Raw genomic sequence first — 18,735 nt, forward strand, 5'->3', positions numbered from 1 at the left:
GCATTTTATAGCTGCATGGGCTGCAACTTTTCATTCCATTTCACAGAGTGCTACATTTTGTTTCCAAATCTTACCTTTTGAATGTTTGTTCAGTAAAGGTGCTCACCTGCTTCAGGCACATTTTGGTTTATTTGTTTGATTTCTTGCCCCAAATCAATTTGCTTTAGCCCCAGAAGACCGACTCTTCTGTCATCAATTTTCCCTGTCTTCCATTGCATCACAGATCTTTCTTTTGCACAAAAGATGGCCGGGTAAAGAACTAAAATGACATGCCTCTGAAATCTGCAAGATGAAAGAATGAAAGCCCCCATTGAAAACCCAGCACAGCAATTGCGTTTGGAATTTTCATGATTCCGTCACCCTGTGAGACTTCTTCACCTCCCCGTGCCAACTTCCAGATTCTGTGAGTGCCTGCCTCGAGATAAGAATTTTCCTCCAAGCAGTTTGGTCTTGATATCTGTCCAGCACATAGATACATATATAGCAAGGTACGATCACCTGGACGTGCCTACGATTCACGTGTGACTGTTTTGGTTGAATATCTTGAGCCACTGCCATCCATTTAGTGCAAGTCAGCTCACAATGTCTGCATGGAGGGAATACCGGGTATGTGAAACAAAGTCATGGTGAAATTGGAGATCTAATTCCAAGTCAGGATGGTGAGTGTCTTGGAGGGGAATGTGCAGGTGGTGGTGTTCCCATGTACTTGCTGCCGTTCTACTTCCAGGTGGTAATGTTCATGGGATAAGCATATTTTTTCGCCAGAACCTTGGTGAATTTCTGTGTTGCATCTTGTAAATGGTGCTGAATGTATTGTTACACGACTTGATCCTTGATTTCATTTTTGTGTCTCATACTTGAAATTGTGTGAGGCAATTGCCATCTCATTTTGTCTATAACACTAACTGTTGCAGAGTGGATCAGTGGTTGGTACTGCTTCCTCACAGTGACAGAGAGCTGGGTGCAATTCCACCCTTGGCCAACTGTCGGCGTGGAATTTGCACATTCTCCCTGCGTGTACATGGGTTTGCTCTGGCTACTGCATTTCCTTCCCATAGACCAAAGATGAGCCTGTTAGTGAACAAACCATGCTTAATTGCCCATGGTATCTTGTGGATGGTAGACTAGATGAATAAGCCATGGGAAATGCATGGTTACAAGGATAGAGGAGAGTGAGCGTTACTCTTTGGAGGGTTGGTGTGGGCTTGATGGACTAAGTAGACTGTTTCCACAATGTAAGGATTCTATGATAAAACGTAATGGTGCAATGGTTTTACTGGTCATTCTTCAACAACTTCGACCATTCTGTAAAGGGTGGAAGACATTTGATTGAAAGCAGACATCGTTTAAATACTCAATAATAAACCCACACAATATTGATAATTTTTAAAAATTTGCACATACCATCCAAGTCAAGTTTGCCATCAGTGTTCTTGTCCCACTCCCTGATGAGTTCATGAGCTTCCTCCTCTGTAACATGCTCCCCAGCAGTCATGATGGCCAAATGCAGCTCAGAACAATCGATGAAGCCGTCAGCATTGCTAGAGTCATCAAGAAAAGTATGAAAGTCCCCAATCCAGCAATGTTATCTACCTTACCAAAATAGAAGTTGAGAAAAGATCATATCCATCTAATTTCACTTTCTTTCTGTCTGGAAGTTTACATTATTTAATCTCATCAAGTAATCCAATTTAAAAACTGGCGTACAACAAATCTAGATATCATGCACGAACACATGTGGAAATAGCTTCATAAACCTCACACTTGAACTCACCTGTGTCATCCAAAAATGATACAGTTCCCACACAATATCTCAAATTTCTCAAGACCTGAATTCAATAGTGTGCCCTCTGCTCTGAAAGCAATTACAAATAATTTGTCATTATCACCTTCAATTATGTTCAACTGGAAATGGCTTCCCTTTCATTCAAATGATAATATTGAATCACACTTTCTGCTCTTCCACAATTTTGTTCGTGGCAGTTTTGTTTTCTGAAAATCTTCTGTTGATATTCTCTACTTATGTTCTCCATCGCCTTTTACATGGATAAGTGTGTTGCTGACAACGACTGTATTGTTGTCCATGCCTAATTGCACTTGAATGGAGTTGTTTGTTCAGTAATTTCAGAGTGAAGTTACAAATCAGACAGCGTTCCACTGGTCTGGATATATATTCAGGCCAGCAAGGTAAGGATGGCAGATTGTCTTCCTTGAAGGAGACAAGTGAACCACATAGGTTTTCACAACAACCACTCAGACTTTTCACTATCATCAACGACATCAGCTGCAGATGTATTGATTGAGTTTTCTATTTCACTAGCTCACCGGATGAGATTTGAAAGTTTGTCCCTTGAGCATCAGCATGATCCACTGGCTCGCTCGTCTGGGACATTTCCATTATGCTGTTATCCTCCAGAATTGAAAACATGCTGTCTATCCAAATTGTCAAAACATCTGTGAGTATTGCAACTATCTATGGATCACCCTTTAGACTTTTTTGTTGAAGGGAAAATAGTCTCAACTGTTAATACTTTCCTGATGTGTGAAGCTGAGGATTTTTAGCCTCAACCTGGTAAATCCTCAAAGAACTGTCTCCAGGCAACTCTTATAGTACAAAATCTTTTAGTATAAAATCATGAAAGGTGCACCATGTCACATGCAATGTAAATGAAACAAATTTCAATCCATGTTTGACAGTTGCGAGTCCTGCTGGAAGTGTTCTAGGAACAAATGTTTCCACACTTCTACCTCACTTTGGATATGAAGAAGTTATACTGAGGTGAAGACACAGACTCTTTTTTTTTCTTCTCTATATAGATGGTGTTAAAGCGAGTGGCATTAATGATTCTCATTATTATTTCATATTTTCAGCTTCTGAAGTATTTTGTATAATTGATATACTTGTTTGCTACAATGGTTTATTTACATGAACTAAAAGGTAAATTGACCTTTGTGTCAACATTTCAGGTGGCTGCTATTTCATTAGCGAGAAATGATTGGTGGTGACTTCGACCAGAGGGTCACTGTGACTGAGTTGAGTGTTGAGGGGAGTCATTCACGGTAACCTGAGGTGGTGTAGGAATTAAACCCACACTATTGTCTATGCTCTCCCTTGCAAACCAGCTAAACAGGCAACAGAGCTAATCGTCCCCGTACCCTACATTTCCTTGAAGCAGGGATGTTTTTCTGATTGCTTTGCGGATCTTTTAGAAACTTGTCTCTTTTTCAATGCAAACAACGGAGAATCAACAAACTCAAAATAGAATTGTTGCTCTATCATGTTTATACCAGTCATGTAGAAGCTCAAACTCACCCATCAAATACATGAATGAATTTTGCGATGTCTTTATCAGACTTCCCTTTCACTTCTTCTCTCATCTGCCTCGCCATCGTCACCAAGAACTCTTCAAAATCAATGGTGCCGCTACTTAAGACCACACTCAGTTGTAAGCTCTGTCCATTGTTAAACATGAATATTTGTGAACCAAACGATTTTTGAAGTGAAACTGCTAATGTTTTAGCTGCATGTTACCCTTTTTGAGACCAATTGCAATCTGAGATTTGACTATCTTTGGGACACCCAAGATATCAGTCAAATGTGAAATGGAGTAAACTGTTGCGTACTAAATCGTGAAGATATGAAATAATTTACAATTAGATGTAAAATTTTTTTATCATGTGTACTCAAGTACAGTATTACAGGTGTACAGTGAAAATGTACAACATTGCCACGCATGTCCCATTTCTGGATCAAAGGTAGTTGCGCCCAAAAAATGTCGGTACAAAATAGTAACTGTAAAAGAGTTAAAAAGTTAAGCATTACCTTCAGATAGCAAGTAGAAAAATAAAGAATAAAGGTCATAGTTAACATTACAGTTCTTCTTAATTTAGTCTAGAAAGTAGAACAGCTTTTTTACCTCCAGTGTTTTTCTTATCTGCTCCAGAAGGAATCGTCGAAGAAATAACTTCACAGATTAAAATTACACACGACACAATTTAAATTCTGCTGTACATTGGAACGATCAAACACACAAACTGGAAGACCATTTTGCTGAACACTTCAACGCAGCTCGTAAGAATGTCCCTGTGCTTTCTTAGACGTGTCATTTTAATTCACCATGATGCTCTCTGGCTGACATTGACTTGGCCTGCTGCACTGTTCCAAGGAAGGTCAAGGTAACAAACTGTGCCTTGTCTTTTAATAAGGCATTTTATAGCTGCATGGGCTGCAACTTTTCATTCCATTTTCATTCCCCAAATCAATTTCCTTTGGCCCCAGAAGACTGAATCTTCTGTCATCAATTTTCCCTGTCTTCCATTGCATCACAGATCTTTCTTTTGTACAAAAGATGGCCGGGTGGAGAACTAAATTCACAGGCCTCTTAAATCTGCAAAATTAAAGAATGAAGGCCCCCACTGAAAACCCAGCACAGGAAATGCTTTTGGAATTTTCATGATTCCATCACGCTGTGAGATTTCTTCACCTCCCCAGGCCAACTTCCAGATTCTGTGAGTGCCTGCCTCGACGTAAGAATTTTCCTCCAAGCAGGCTGGTCTTGATATCTGTTCAACAGGTAGATAAATATCTTGTGCAGTACTCTCACCTGGATGTGCCTACGATTCGCATGTGACTGTTTTGGATGAATGTCTTGAGCCACTGCCATCCATTTAGTGCAAGTCAGCTCACAATATCTGCCTGGAGGGAGTACCAGGTACTTGAAGCAAAGTCATGGTGTAAATGGAGATATAGTTCCAAGTCAGGATGGTGAGTAGCTTGGAATGGAATGTGCAGGTGGTGGTGTTCCCATGTACTTGCTGCCATTCTACTTCCAGGTGGCAATGTTCATGGGATAAGCATATTTTTTCGACAGAAGCTTGGTGAATTTCTGTAATGCATCTTGTATGTGGTGATGAATGTATTTTTAAACTACTTGATCATTGATTTCATTTTTGTGTTTCACACTTTAAATTGTGTGAGGCAATGCCGTCTCATTTTGACTCTAACTCTAAGGGTTGCACAGTGGTTAGCACTGCTGACTAACAGTGAGAGAGAGCTGGGTACAATTCCACCCTTGGCTAATTGTCTGCGTGGATTTTGCACATTCTCCCTGAATGTACATGGGTTTACTCTGGTTACTGCAGTTACTTCCTGTAGAACAAAGATGTGCATGTTAGGCGAACAAGCCGTGCCAAATTGACCATGGTATCTTGGGGAGGGTAGATTAGATGAATAAGCCATGGGAAATGCAGGGTTACAAGGATAGAGGAGAGTGAGGGATGCTCTTTGGAGGGTTGGTGTGGACTTGATGGACTAAGTAGCCTGTTTCCACACTGTTGGGATTCTATGATTAAACATAGTAGCACAATGGTTTACTCATAACAATCATTTCAGTGAACTGTCACCAACTGCAGCTTGTTGTGCTATAGACTGTGCTGTGGTTCAGTTTGAATGATTCTTGTCTGTGAATTCAAATTTGTAGTTTTCTGGTCGGACCCTGAAGCTGCTGATTAATGGGCAGTGTAAGGCCATGGGAATGTTGCAGTTTCAGGTAATTTGTCTTTTGGATGACAGCCATCATCTATGGATCCTGGGATACGATTTAAAAGAAGGGCCGGAGACGCAAAAATTTCGTCCACAAGCATCTCAAGAGTGGTTTGTGTACTGATGTGGAATTTGCTGTGTGCAGGTTGGTGACTGCGAATCCTTGATGAAATACCGAATACCCTTTCAAAATACTTCAATATTTAGAAGAACTGTCAAGATCTGCTGTGTTCATGAAAGATGTGCTAAATAAAGAAAATGATTTTGCTGCCAATATATAGAAACTGATTTTTCATTGTGTAATTTAACATTGTTGCCTCCTGGAAATAGAGAATAAATATCCAGAGAATCCATGTCATTGACCAGGTGAAATGCAACAATAACTGTCTGGAAATTCAATCAGAACTTTGCAAGGAAATTGTTGTGAATAAATTGTGCCGTATTCCATATGGATCGCAAAATGCCGAAACTTGTCATTCATAGGAGATTGCTTCTTCCTCACAAAGAAAGAACTGCAGCAGATATGAAGCTCTTTGTTACATGTGTAGCTCCAGTCCTGTTGAACACAATCTGAATTTTTTGCAATCATTGAGTGTATTCAGATGCCGAGGCTGTTGGCTGCAGAAGGGCGACAGCACAGAGTTCATTAAATTGTTGAATCATAATGGGTGGCTAACAGATGTTGACTTTTTTACTGGACATTCTACAACAACTTCGACCATTCTGAAAAGTTTGGAAGATATTTGATTGAAAACCTAAATAGTTTAAATACTCAATACTAAACCAACACAATATCGCTAATTTTTAAAAAATTTGCACATACCATCAAAATCAAGATTGCATCACTGTTCTTGTCCCACTCGCTGATGAATTCATGAAATTCCTCCTCGGTAACATGCTCCCCAGCCTCCTCGATGACAATATTCAGCTCATCACGATCAATGAGACTGTCAGCATTGCTAGAGTCATCAAGAAAAGTGTGAATGTCACAATCCAGCAATGTTTTCTACATTACCAAAATAGAAATAGTGAAAAGATCATATTCATCTAATTTCAGTTTCTTTCTGTCTGGAAATTTACATTGTTTAATCTCATCAAGTAATCCATTTTAATCACTGGCTTACAACAAATCGAGATATGTTGTACAATCATCTGAGGAAACAGCTTCATACAGCTTAGGTCTAAACTCACCTGTTCCATCCAAAAATGATATATTTCCCACACAATGTCTCAAATTTCTCAAGGCCTGAATTGCACCGTGTGCCCTCTGCTCTGAAAGCAATTACAAAATATTTGTCATTATAGCCTTTGACTCTCTGAGTTGGAACTAGCTTCCCTTTCATTCCAGTGACAATAATGAATCACACTTGCTGTGTCCACAATTTGGTTCATGACAGTTTTCTTCTGAAAATCTTCGATTGATTTTCTCTTCTTATGTTCTCCATCACTTTTTACGTGGATAAGTGTGTTGCTGACAAGGACTGCATTGTTGTCCATGCCTAATTGCTCTTTAATGGGGTTGCTTGTTCAGTAATTTCAGAGTGCAGTTACAAATCAGACAACGTTCCACTGGTCTGGATATATATTCCGGCCAGCAAGGTAAGGATGGCAGATTGTCTTCCTTGAAAGAGACAAGTGAACCACATAGGTTTTCACAACAATCAATAACACTTGTCACGATCATCACCACATCACTTTTATGCTGCAGATGTATTGATTGAGTTTACTATATCACTAGCTCACAGGATGAGATTTAAAAGTTTGTTTCTGGAGCATCAGCAGGCTCCACTGGCTCGCTAGCCCGGGACGTTTCCACTGTGCTACTATCTCCCTGAAGTGAGAACATGCTGTCTGTCAAAGTTGCCAAAACATCTGTGAGTATTGCATATATCTATGGATCACTCTTTAGTCTTCTTTGTTGAAGGGACAATAGACTCAACTGTTAATACTTTCCTGATGTGTGAAGCTGAGGATTTTTAGTCTCAACCTGGTCAATCCTCAAAGAACTGTCTCCAGGCAACTCTGATATCTTTTAGTATAAAATCATGAAAGGTGCACCATGTCACATGCAATGTAAATGAAACAAATTTCAATACATGTTTGCCAGTTGCGAGTCCTGCTAGGAATGTTCTAGGAACAAATGTTTCCACACTTCTACCTCACTTTGGATATGAAGAAATTATATTGAGCTGAAAACACAGACTCTTTTTTGCTTCTCTAGGTAGATGGTGTTAAAGCGAGTGACATTAATGATTCTCATTATTATTTCATCTTTTCAGCTTCTGCAGTATTTTGTATCATTGACATACTCGTTTGCTGCAACGGTTTACTTACATGAAGCAAAAGGTAAAGTCACCTTTGTGTCAACATATCAGGTGGCTGCTATTTCATTAGAGAGAGATGATTGGTGGTGAGTTCGACCAGACGGTCACTGTGACTGAGTTGAGAGTTGAGGGGTGTCATTCACGGTAACTTGAGCTGGTGTAGGAATTAAACCCACACTATTGTGTATGCTCTCCCTTGCAAACCAGTTAACCAGGGAACTGAGCTAATCGGTCCCGTACCCTACATTTCCTTGAAGCAGGGATGTTTTTCTGATTGCTTTGCTGATCTTTTAGAAACTTGTCTCTTTTTCAATACATACAACGGAGAATCAACAAACTCAAAATAGAATTGCTGCGCTATCATGTTTATACCAGTCATGTAGAATCTCAAACTCACCCATCAAATACGCGAAAGAATTCTGCGATGTCTTTGTCAGACATCCTTTCACTTCTTCTCTCATTTGACTCGCCATCGTCACTAAGAACTCTTCAAAATCAATGGTGCCGCTACCTAAGACCACACTCAGTTGTAAGCTCTGTCCATTGTTAAACATGAATATTTGTGAACCAAACGATTTTTGAAGTGAAACTGCTAATGTTTAAGCTGCATGTTACCCTTTTTGAGACCAATTGCAATCTGAGAATTGACTATCTTTGGGACACCCAAGATATCAGGCAAACGTGAAATGAAGTAAACTGTTGCGTACTAAATCGTGAAGATATGAAATAATTTACAATTAGATTTAGAATTTTTTTATCATGTGTACTCAAGTACAGTATTACAGGAGTACAGTGAAAATGTACAACATTGCCACGCATGTCCCATTTCTTGATAAAAGGTACTTGCGCCCAAAAAATGTAGGTACAAATTAGTAACTGAAAAAGAGTTAAAAAGTTGTGCGTTACCTTCAGATAGCAAGTAGAAAAATAAAGAATAAAGATCATAGTTAACATTACAGTTCTTCTTAATTTAGTCTAGAAAGTAGAACAGCTTTTTTACCTCCAGTATTTTTCTTCTCTGCTCCAGAAGGATTCGTCGAAGAAATAACTTCACAGAGTAAAGTTACGCACAACACAATTTGGATTCTGCTGTACATTGGAACGATCAAACGCACAAACTGGAAGACCATTTTGCCGAGTACTTCAACGCAGCTCGTAAGAATGTCCCTGTGCTTTCGTTGACGTGTCATTTTAATTGCCCATGATGCTCTCTGACTGACATTGACTTGGCCTGCTGCACTGTTCCAAGGAAGGTCAAGGTAACAAACTGTGCCTTGTCTTTCAACAAAGCATTTTATAGCTGCATCGGCTGCAACTTTTCATTCCATTTCACAGAGTGCTCCATTTTGTTTCCAAATCTTTCCTTTTGAATGTTTGTTCAGTAAAGGTGCACACCTGCTTCAGGCACATTTTGGTTTATTTGTTTGCTTTCTTGCCCCAAATCAATTTGCTTTGGCCCCAGAAGACTGACTCTTCTGTCATCAAATTTCCCTGTCTTTCATTGCATCACAGATCTTTCTTTTGTACGAAAGATGGCCGGGTGGAGAAGTTAAATGACAGGCCTCTGAAATCTGCAAAATTAAACAATGAAGGCCCCCATTGAGAACCCAGCACAGGAAATGCTTTTGGAAATTTCATGATTCCATCACCCTGTGAGACTTCTTCACCTCCCCGTGCCAACTTCCGGATGCTGTGAGTGCCTGCCTCGAGGTAAGAATTTTCCTCCAAGCAGGCTGGTCTTGATATCTGTTCAGCACGTAGATAAATATATAGCGAGGTACTATCACCTGGATGTGCCTACTATTCACTTGTGACGTTTTGGTTGAATGTCTTGAGCCACTGCCATCCATTTAGTGCAAGTCAGCTCACAATGTCTGCAATGACACAAAGACATGGTGTAAATGGAGATATAGTTCCAAGTCAGGATGGTGAGTGTCTTGCAGGGGAATGTGCAGGTGGTGGTGTTCCCATGTACTTGCTGCCGTTCTATTTCCAGGTGGTAAAGTTCATGGGATAAGCATATTTTTTCGACTGAACCTTGGTGAGTTTCTGTAATGCATCTTGTAAATGGTGCTGAGTGTATTGTTACACTACTTGTTCCTTGATTTCATGTGTGAGTTTCATACTTTAAGTTGTTTGAGGCAATTGTCACCTCTTTTTGCCTTCAACACTAAGTGTTGCACAGTGTATCAGTGGTTTGCACTGTTGCCTCACGTAGAGCTGAGTTCAATTCCACCCTTGGCCAACTGTCTGCGTGGAGTTTGCACATTCTCCCTGTGTCTATGTGGGTTTCCTCTGGTTACTCCATTTAATTCCTGCAGGCCAAAGATGTGCATGCTAGGTGAGCAGGCCATGCTAAATTGCGCATGGTATCTTGGGGAGGGTAGATTCTATGAATTAACCATGGGAAATGCAAGGTTACAAGGAAAGAGTTGCGTGAGGGATGGTCCATAGAGTGTTGGTGTAAATGTGATGGACAATGCAGCCTGTTTCCACACTGTTAGTATTCTACGATTAAACATAATGGTGCAATGGCTTACTCATAACAATTCTTTAAGTGAACTTTCACCAACTTCAGCTTGTTTTGCAGAATTATTGTGATAAATGTATTGTTATACGACTTGTTCCTTGATTTACTGCATGTGTTTCATGCTTTAAATGTTGTGAGGCAATTGCCATCTTGTCTTTCCCTGTAATTCTAAGGGTTGCATGGTGTCTCAGTGGTTAGCACTGCTTCCTCACAGTGACAGGGAGCTGTGTTCAATTCCACTCTTGGCCAACTGTCTGTGTGGAGTTTGCACATTCTCCCTGTGTCCATGTGTTTCCCCCAGTTGCTCCAGTTCCTTCCCATAGTCCAAAGACATGCATTTTGGCCAGTTTGGCCATGCTAAGTTGCCCATAGTATCTCGGGGAGAGTAGGTTAGATGAATTAACCATGGGCGATGCAGGGTTACAAGTACAGGGGAGAGCGTGGGATGCTCTGTGGACGAGTGGTGTGGGCTTGATGGGCTGAATAGCCTGCTTCCACACTGTAATGATTCTATCGTTAAACATAAAGGCACAATGGATCACTCATAACAATCATTTGAGTAAATGTTCACCAACTGCAGCTTGTTGTGCTAATGACTGAGCTGTGGCTCTGTTTGATGCACTCATGTCTGAATGTCAAGTAGTGGTTTCTCGTCTAACACTCGAACCTGCTGACGAGCGCCCAGTGTAATACCAAGGGTGTGTTGCTTCTCAGATACTTTTTCTTTTGGATGACAGCCACGATCTGTGGATCCTCTAACATGATTTAAAAGACAAGCAGGAGAGGCCAATATTTATTCCTCATAATATCACAAAAACAGGTTATCTACTTCTGTGGGCTTTGTGTATGCAGTTTGATGACTGCATTTCCTTCATAAAATACTGAATACCCTTTCAAAATACTGCATATCTTTAACACCTGTTTAAGATATGCTGTGTTCATGAAAGATGTACCATTTAACTGGAAATGGTTTTGGTGCCAATATAGAAAACTCTTTTGAATGATATAATTGACCATTGTCAACTGCTAAAAATAGAGAACAAAAATCTACAGAATCCGTGGCATTCACTAAATGAAATGCAACAACAATTGGTTGGAAAAACATTGAGATTAGATTTATTAGGAAAGGGTTGCAAATAAACTGTGCAGTGTTCCGTGCCGGTAACAAAATGACAAAGCATTTCGTTCATAGGAGTTACGTCTTCCTCACAAAGAAAAAAACTGTAGCAGCCAGGAATTCATTAACTTGTTGAATCATAATGGATTGCTGAGGGACGCTGGTTACTTATTGGGTCTTCTCCATCATCTTCACCCATTCTGTAGACAGAGGAAGGTATATGATTCTTTTAAATACTCAATACTAAACCAATATAGTATCACTAATGAATTTGTTTTTATTATTTGGACATACAACAAACATCAAGTTTCCCATCATTGTTCTTGTCCGATTGTTTCATGAATTCATGAATTTCCTCCTCTGCAAAATGTTTCCCAATAGCATTGATGACAACATTCAGCTCATGACGATCGATGAAACCATCAGCATTGCTGGAGTCAGCAAGAAAAGTATGAATGTCCCCAATCCAGTCAAGTTATCCTACTGACCAAAATAGAAGTTGCTGCATGAGAAAAGATCAGGTCCATCCTGAGCTTCAGAAACCTCAGGTCTAAAGTCATCTGTTCAATCCGAGAAAGCTACACTTCCCACACAATGTCTCAAATTACTCAAGTCCTGAACAGAATAGTGTGCCCTCTACTCTGAATGCAATTTCAAAGAATTTGTCTTTATAAACTTCTATTACATTCAATCCATGCCTCGCTTCCCTTTAATTGGTATTGTAATCTTGAATACATTTTTGTTTCGACATTTTTGGTCATGGCAGTTTTTGTTTGAAGTATCTTCGGATGATTGTCTCTACTTATGCCCTCCGTAGCTTTTTACATGGATCTGACAAGGGCGGCATTGTTGTCCATGCCGAATTGCTCTCGAATGGACTTGCTCGTTGAGTAATTCCAGAATGCAGTTACACATCAGACACAATTCTAGTGAACTGGAGACACTTTCAGACCAGAGAGGTAAGGATGGTGGATTGTCTTCCATAAAGGACTCAAGTGAATCAGAGAGGCTTTCACAATAATCAGTGGCAATTGTCACAGTCATCCTTAAGGTTATGCTACAGGTTTTTTGACTGAGATTTCTAATTCAACAGCTGACAGGATGCGATTTCAAAGCTTGCTCCTGGAGCATCAGCATGGGCCACTGGCTCCTTAGTCCAGTGATAGTTCCACAATCTTCCCATCTCCCTGAAGTGAAAACATGCTGTCTGCCCATGTTGTCAAAATATCTATGAACTTTGCATCCGTATTTGTGTCACCACCTGCTTGCAACAGTAGTGGACTCACCAAATTTAAGGGCATTTAAATTGTCATTGGATATACATATGGATGATAATGGAATAGTGTAAGTTAGATGGGCTTCAGATTGGTTTCACAGATCAGCGCAACATCGAGGACCGAATGGCCTGTGCTGCACTGTAATGTTCTCTGTTCTATCTTCTTTATTGAAGCGAAAATAGACTCAACTGTCAATCTTTTCCCTCGGTGTATACCTGAGGATTTCTAGTCTCATCCTCATAAAACCTGGTAGCACGATCTCCAGTGCCACTTCAACCCTTTTTATGAAATGATGAAAGTAACTGCATGTGACAGATGATGCAGATGAAACAAATTTCAATACATGTTTGACAGTTGCTAGTTTTGCTGGAAACGTTTCTTGCACCAAATGTTTCTGTATTTCTACCTCAATTCAGGTTTGAAGAAATTGTGTTGGACCCAGGCACAAACACCGTTTACATGTCTCTAAAGATGGTGCTAAACACGGTGAGATTTGTACTCTATGTACTCAGTGTACTCTATTTTCTTTCCTTTTTAATATTTGTTTAGCTAGAGGCACACCTGGCTGAGGCTCATTTTGGTTTATTTGTTTACTTTCTTGCACCACATCAATTTCCTTTGACCCCTGAGGACTGACTCGTCCGCCATCAGTTTTCCCTGTAACCCACTGCATCACAGATCTTTCTTTTGTACGAAAGATGGCCGGGTGGAGAACTAAATTGACAGGCCTCTGAAATGTGCAAGATTAAAGAATGAAGGCCCCCATTGAAAACCCAGCACAGGAAATGCTTTTGGAATTTTCATGTTTACATCACGCTACGAGATTTCTTCACCTCCCCAGACCAAGTCCCAGATTCTGTGAGTGCCTGCCTTGAGGTAAGAATTTTCCTCCAAGCAGTCTGGTCTTGAGCTGGGTGCAATTCCACCCTTGGCCAACTGTCTGCGTGGAATTTGCACATTCTCCCTGCGTGTACATGGGTTTACTCTGGCTACTGCATTTACTTCCCGTAGACCAAAGATGAGCCTGTTAGTGAACAAACCATGCTTAATTGCCCATGGTATCTTGGGGAGGGTAGACTAGATGAATAAGCCATGGGAAATGCATGGTTACAAGGATAGAGGAGAGTGAGGGATGCTCTTTGGAGGGTTGGTGTGGACTTGATGGACTAAGTAGACTGTTTCCACAATGTAAGGATTCTATGATAAAATGTAATGGTGCGATGGTTTACTCATAACAATCATTTCAGTGAACTGTCACCAACTGCAGCTTGTTGTGCTCTAGACTGTGCTGTGATTCAGTGTGAAGCATTCTTGTGTGTGAATTCAAATTTGTAGTTTCCAATCTGGCATTGACAGCAGCTGATTAATGTGTAGTGAATGGCAGTGATAATGTTGAACTTTAAGATAATTTGTCATTTGGATGACAGCCGTCATCTGTGGATCCTGGGATATGATTTGAAAGGAGAGCCGGAGAGGCCAATATTTATTCCTCATATTATCACAAAAGTGGCTTGTCTACGAATGTAGAATTTGCTGTGTGCAGGTTGTTGACGAAGTATTCTTCATGAAGTGTTGAATATCCTTTGAAAATACTTCAGTATTTATACGACTATCGAGATATGCTGTGTTCATGAAAGATGTGCCATGTCAAGAAAATGGTTTTGCTGTCAATATATAGAAACTGCTTTTTCACTTTCTCATTTGATTTTGTTGCCTGCTGGAAATAGAGGGTAAATATCCAGAGAATCCCTGTCACTCACAAGTGAAATGCAACAACTGGGTGGAAAAAATTGGCATTAACTTTATTAGGAAATGGTTTTGAATAAATTGTGCAGCGTTCCAGGCTGAGAGGAAAATCACTGAACATTTCATACATATGCGTTTGCTTCTTCCTCACAAAGAGAGAATTAGAGCAGCTATGAAGCTCTTTGCTATATATGTACCTCCAGTCCTGTCAATCAGATTTTGAATTCTTTGCAATCATTGAGTGTATTTCAGATGTCTAGGCAGTTGATCGGAGAAGGGTGACGACACACAGGTCATGAAATTGTTGTATCACAGTTGGTTGCTGAGCGATGTTGGCTGTTTTACTGGTCATTCTTCAACAACTTCGACCATGCTGTATGTGGTGGAAGACATTTGATTGAAAGCAGACATAGTTTAAATACTCAATAATAAACCCACACAATATTGATAATTTTTAAAAATTTGCACATACCATCAAAGTCAAGTTTGCCATCACTGTTCTTGTCCCACTCCCTGATGAGTTCATGAACTTCCTCCTCTGTAACATGCTCCCCAGAAGTCTTGAATGTAAAATACAGCTCAGAACATTCGATGAAGCCGTCAGCATTGCTAGAGTCATCAAGAAAAGTATGAAAGTCCCCAATCCAGCAATGTTATCTACCTTACCAAAATAGAAGTTGAGAAAAGATCATATCCATCTAATTTCACTTTCTTTCTGTCTGGAAGTTTACATTATTTAATCTCATCAAGTAATCCAATTTAAAAACTGGCGTACAACAAATCTAGATATCATGCACAAACACATGTGGAAATAGCTTCATAAACCTCACATTTGAACTCACCTTTTTCATCCAAAAATGATACATTTCCCACACAATGTCTCAAATTTCTCAAGACCTGAATTCAATAGTGTGCCCTCTGCTCTGAAAGCAATTACAAATAATTTGTCATTATCACCTTCGATTATGTTCAATTGGAAATGGCTTCCCTTTCATTCCAAAGATAAAATTGAATCACACTTTCTGCTCTTCCACAATTGTGTTCGTGACCGTTTTGTTTTCTGAAATCTTCTGTTGATATTCTCTACTTATGTTCTCCATCGCGTTTTACGTGGATAAGTGTGTTGCTGACAACGACTGCATTGTTGTCCATGCCTAATTGCACTTGAATGGAGTTGCTTGTTCAGTAATTTCAGAGTGCAGTTACAAATCAGACAGCGTTCCACTGGTCTGGATATATATTCAGGCCAGCAAGGTAAGGATGGCAGATTGTCTTCCTTGAAGGAGACAAGTGAACCACATAGGTTTTCACAACAACCTCTCAGACTTTTCACTATCATCAACGACATCAGTTTTATGCTGCAGATGTATTGATTGAGTTTTCTATTTCACTAGCTCACCGGATGAGATTTGAAAGTTTGTTCTTGGAGCATCAGCAGGATCCACTGGCTCACTCGTCTGGGACATTTCCATTATGCTACTGTCTCCCTGAAGTGAAAACATGCTGTCTATCCACATTTTCAAAACATCTGTGAGTATTGCAACTATCTATGGATCACTGTTTAGTCTTTTTTGTTGAAGGGAAAATAGTCTCAACTGTTAATACTTTCCTGATGTGTGAAGCTGAGGATTTTTAGTCTCAACCTGGTAAATCCTCAAAGAACTGTCTCCAGGCAACTCTTATATCTTTTCGTATAAGATCATGAAAGGTGCACCATGTCACATGCAATGTAAATGAAACAAATTTCCATACATTTTTGCCAGTTGCGAGTCCCGCTAGAAATGTTCTAGGAACAAATGTTTCCACACTTCTACCTCACTTTGGATATGAAGAAGTTATATTGAGCTGAAAACACACTTTTTTTTTCTTCTCTAGATAGATGGTGTTAAAGCGAGTGACATTAATGATTCTCATTATTATTTCATATTTTCAGCTTCTGAAGTATTTTGTATAATTGATATACGTGCTTGCTACTTTGGTTTATTTACATGAAGCAAAAGCTAAATTCACCTTTGTGTCAACATATCAGGTGGCTGCTATTTCATCAGAGAGAGATGATTGGTGGTGACTTCGACCAGAGGGTCACTGTGACTGAGTTGAGTGTTGAGGGGAGTCATTCACGGTAACCTGAGGTGGTGTAGGAATTAAACCCACACTATTGTTTATGCTCTCCCTTGCAAACCAGCTAACCAGGCAACTGGGCTAATCAGCCCCGTACCCTACATTTCCTTGAAGCAGGGATGTTTTTCTGATTGCTTTGCTGATCTTTTAGAAACTTGTCACTTTTTCAATACATACAACGGAGAATCAACAAACTCAAAATAGAATTGCTGCGCTATCATGTTTACACCAGTCATGTAGAAGCTTAAACTCACCCATCAAATACACGAAACGATTCTGCGATGTCTTTGTCAGACTTTCCTTTCACTTCTTCTCTCATCAGCCTCCCCGCCATCTTCACCAAGAACTCTTCAAAATCAATGGTGCCGCTACCTAAGACCACACTCAGTTGTAAGCTCTGTCCATTGTTAAACATGAATATTTGTGAACCAAACGATTTTTGAAGTGAAACTGCTAATGTTTAAGCTGCATGTTACCATTTTTGAGACCAATTGCAATCTGAGATTTGACTATCTTTGGGACACCCAAGATATCAGTCAAACATGAAATGAAGTAAACTGTTGCGTACTAAATCGTGCAGATATGAAATCATTTACAATTAGATTTAGAATTTTATTTATCATGTGTACTCAAGTACAGTATTACAAGAGTACAGTGAAAATGCACAACATTGCCACGCATGTCCCATTTCTGGATCAAAGGTACTTGCGCCCAAAAAATATACGTACAAATTAGTAACTGAAAAAGAGTTAAAAAGTTAAGCATTACCTTCAGATAGCAAGTAGAAAAATAAAGAATAAAGGTCATAGTTAAGATTACAGTTCTTCTTAATTTAGTCTAGAAAGTAGAACAGCTTTTTTACCTCCAGTATTTTTCTTATCTGCTCCAGAAGGAATCGTCGAAGAAATAACTTCACAGAGTAAAATTAGACACAACACAATTTGGATTCTCCTGTACATTGGAATGATCAAACACACAAACTGGAAGACCATTTTGCCAAACACTTCAACGCAGCTGGTAAGAATGTCCCTGTGCTTTCTTTGATTTGTCATTTTAATTGCCCATGATGCTCTCTGGCTGACATTGACTTGGCCTGCTGCACTGTTCCAAGGAAGGTCAATGTGACAAACTGTGCCTTGTCTGTCAATAAAGCATTTTATAGCTGCATGGGCTGCAACTTTTCATTCCATTTCACAGAGTGCTACATTTTGTTTCCAAATCTTACCTTTTGAATGTTTGTTCAGTAAAGGTGCTCACCTGCTTCAGGCACATTTTGGTTTATTTGTTTGATTTCTTGCCCCAAATCAATTTGCTTTAGCCCCAGAAGACCGACTCTTCTGTCATCAATTTTCCCTGTCTTCCATTGCATCACAGATCTTTCTTTTGCACAAAAGATGGCCGGGTAAAGAACTAAAATGACATGCCTCTGAAATCTGCAAGATGAAAGAATGAAAGCCCCCATTGAAAACCCAGCACAGCAATTGCGTTTGGAATTTTCATGATTCCGTCACCCTGTGAGACTTCTTCACCTCCCCGTGCCAACTTCCAGATTCTGTGAGTGCCTGCCTCGAGATAAGAATTTTCCTCCAAGCAGTTTGGTCTTGATATCTGTCCAGCACATAGATACATATATAGCAAGGTACGATCACCTGGACGTGCCTACGATTCACGTGTGACTGTTTTGGTTGAATATCTTGAGCCACTGCCATCCATTTAGTGCAAGTCAGCTCACAATGTCTGCATGGAGGGAATACCGGGTATGTGAAACAAAGTCATGGTGAAATTGGAGATCTAATTCCAAGTCAGGATGGTGAGTGTCTTGGAGGGGAATGTGCAGGTGGTGGTGTTCCCATGTACTTGCTGCCGTTCTACTTCCAGGTGGTAATGTTCATGGGATAAGCATATTTTTTCGCCAGAACCTTGGTGAATTTCTGTGTTGCATCTTGTAAATGGTGCTGAATGTATTGTTACACGACTTGATCCTTGATTTCATTTTTGTGTCTCATACTTGAAATTGTGTGAGGCAATTGCCATCTCATTTTGTCTATAACACTAACTGTTGCAGAGTGGATCAGTGG

General features: G+C 39.9%; 2 protein-coding genes across 2 annotated transcripts; both read right to left on the reverse strand.

Moving 5' to 3' along the window:
- Nucleotides 1–1,273: 1,273 nt before the first annotated feature.
- LOC132210728 (troponin C, skeletal muscle-like) lies at nucleotides 1,274–3,528 on the reverse strand. Its single transcript, XM_059652638.1, has 3 exons — nucleotides 3,314–3,528; nucleotides 1,405–1,541; nucleotides 1,274–1,305 (listed from the first exon to the last, which is right to left on the reverse strand). Exons 1-3 carry the CDS (start codon nucleotides 3,469–3,471, stop codon nucleotides 1,274–1,276), a joined length of 327 nt encoding a protein of 108 aa, XP_059508621.1. The 5' UTR covers nucleotides 3,472–3,528.
- An 8,097-nt stretch (nucleotides 3,529–11,625) lies between these two features.
- Nucleotides 11,626–17,666, reverse strand: LOC132210729 (troponin C, skeletal muscle-like). Its single transcript, XM_059652639.1, has 4 exons — nucleotides 17,520–17,666; nucleotides 16,912–17,029; nucleotides 15,009–15,145; nucleotides 11,626–11,713 (listed from the first exon to the last, which is right to left on the reverse strand). Exons 1-4 carry the CDS (start codon nucleotides 17,647–17,649, stop codon nucleotides 11,682–11,684), a joined length of 417 nt encoding a protein of 138 aa, XP_059508622.1. The 5' UTR covers nucleotides 17,650–17,666; the 3' UTR covers nucleotides 11,626–11,681.
- Between the last annotated feature and the right edge of the window lie 1,069 nt (nucleotides 17,667–18,735).

This window comes from Stegostoma tigrinum, chromosome 19 (assembly GCF_030684315.1).
Source record: "Stegostoma tigrinum isolate sSteTig4 chromosome 19, sSteTig4.hap1, whole genome shotgun sequence".
Lineage (NCBI taxonomy): Eukaryota > Metazoa > Chordata > Chondrichthyes > Orectolobiformes > Stegostomatidae > Stegostoma > Stegostoma tigrinum.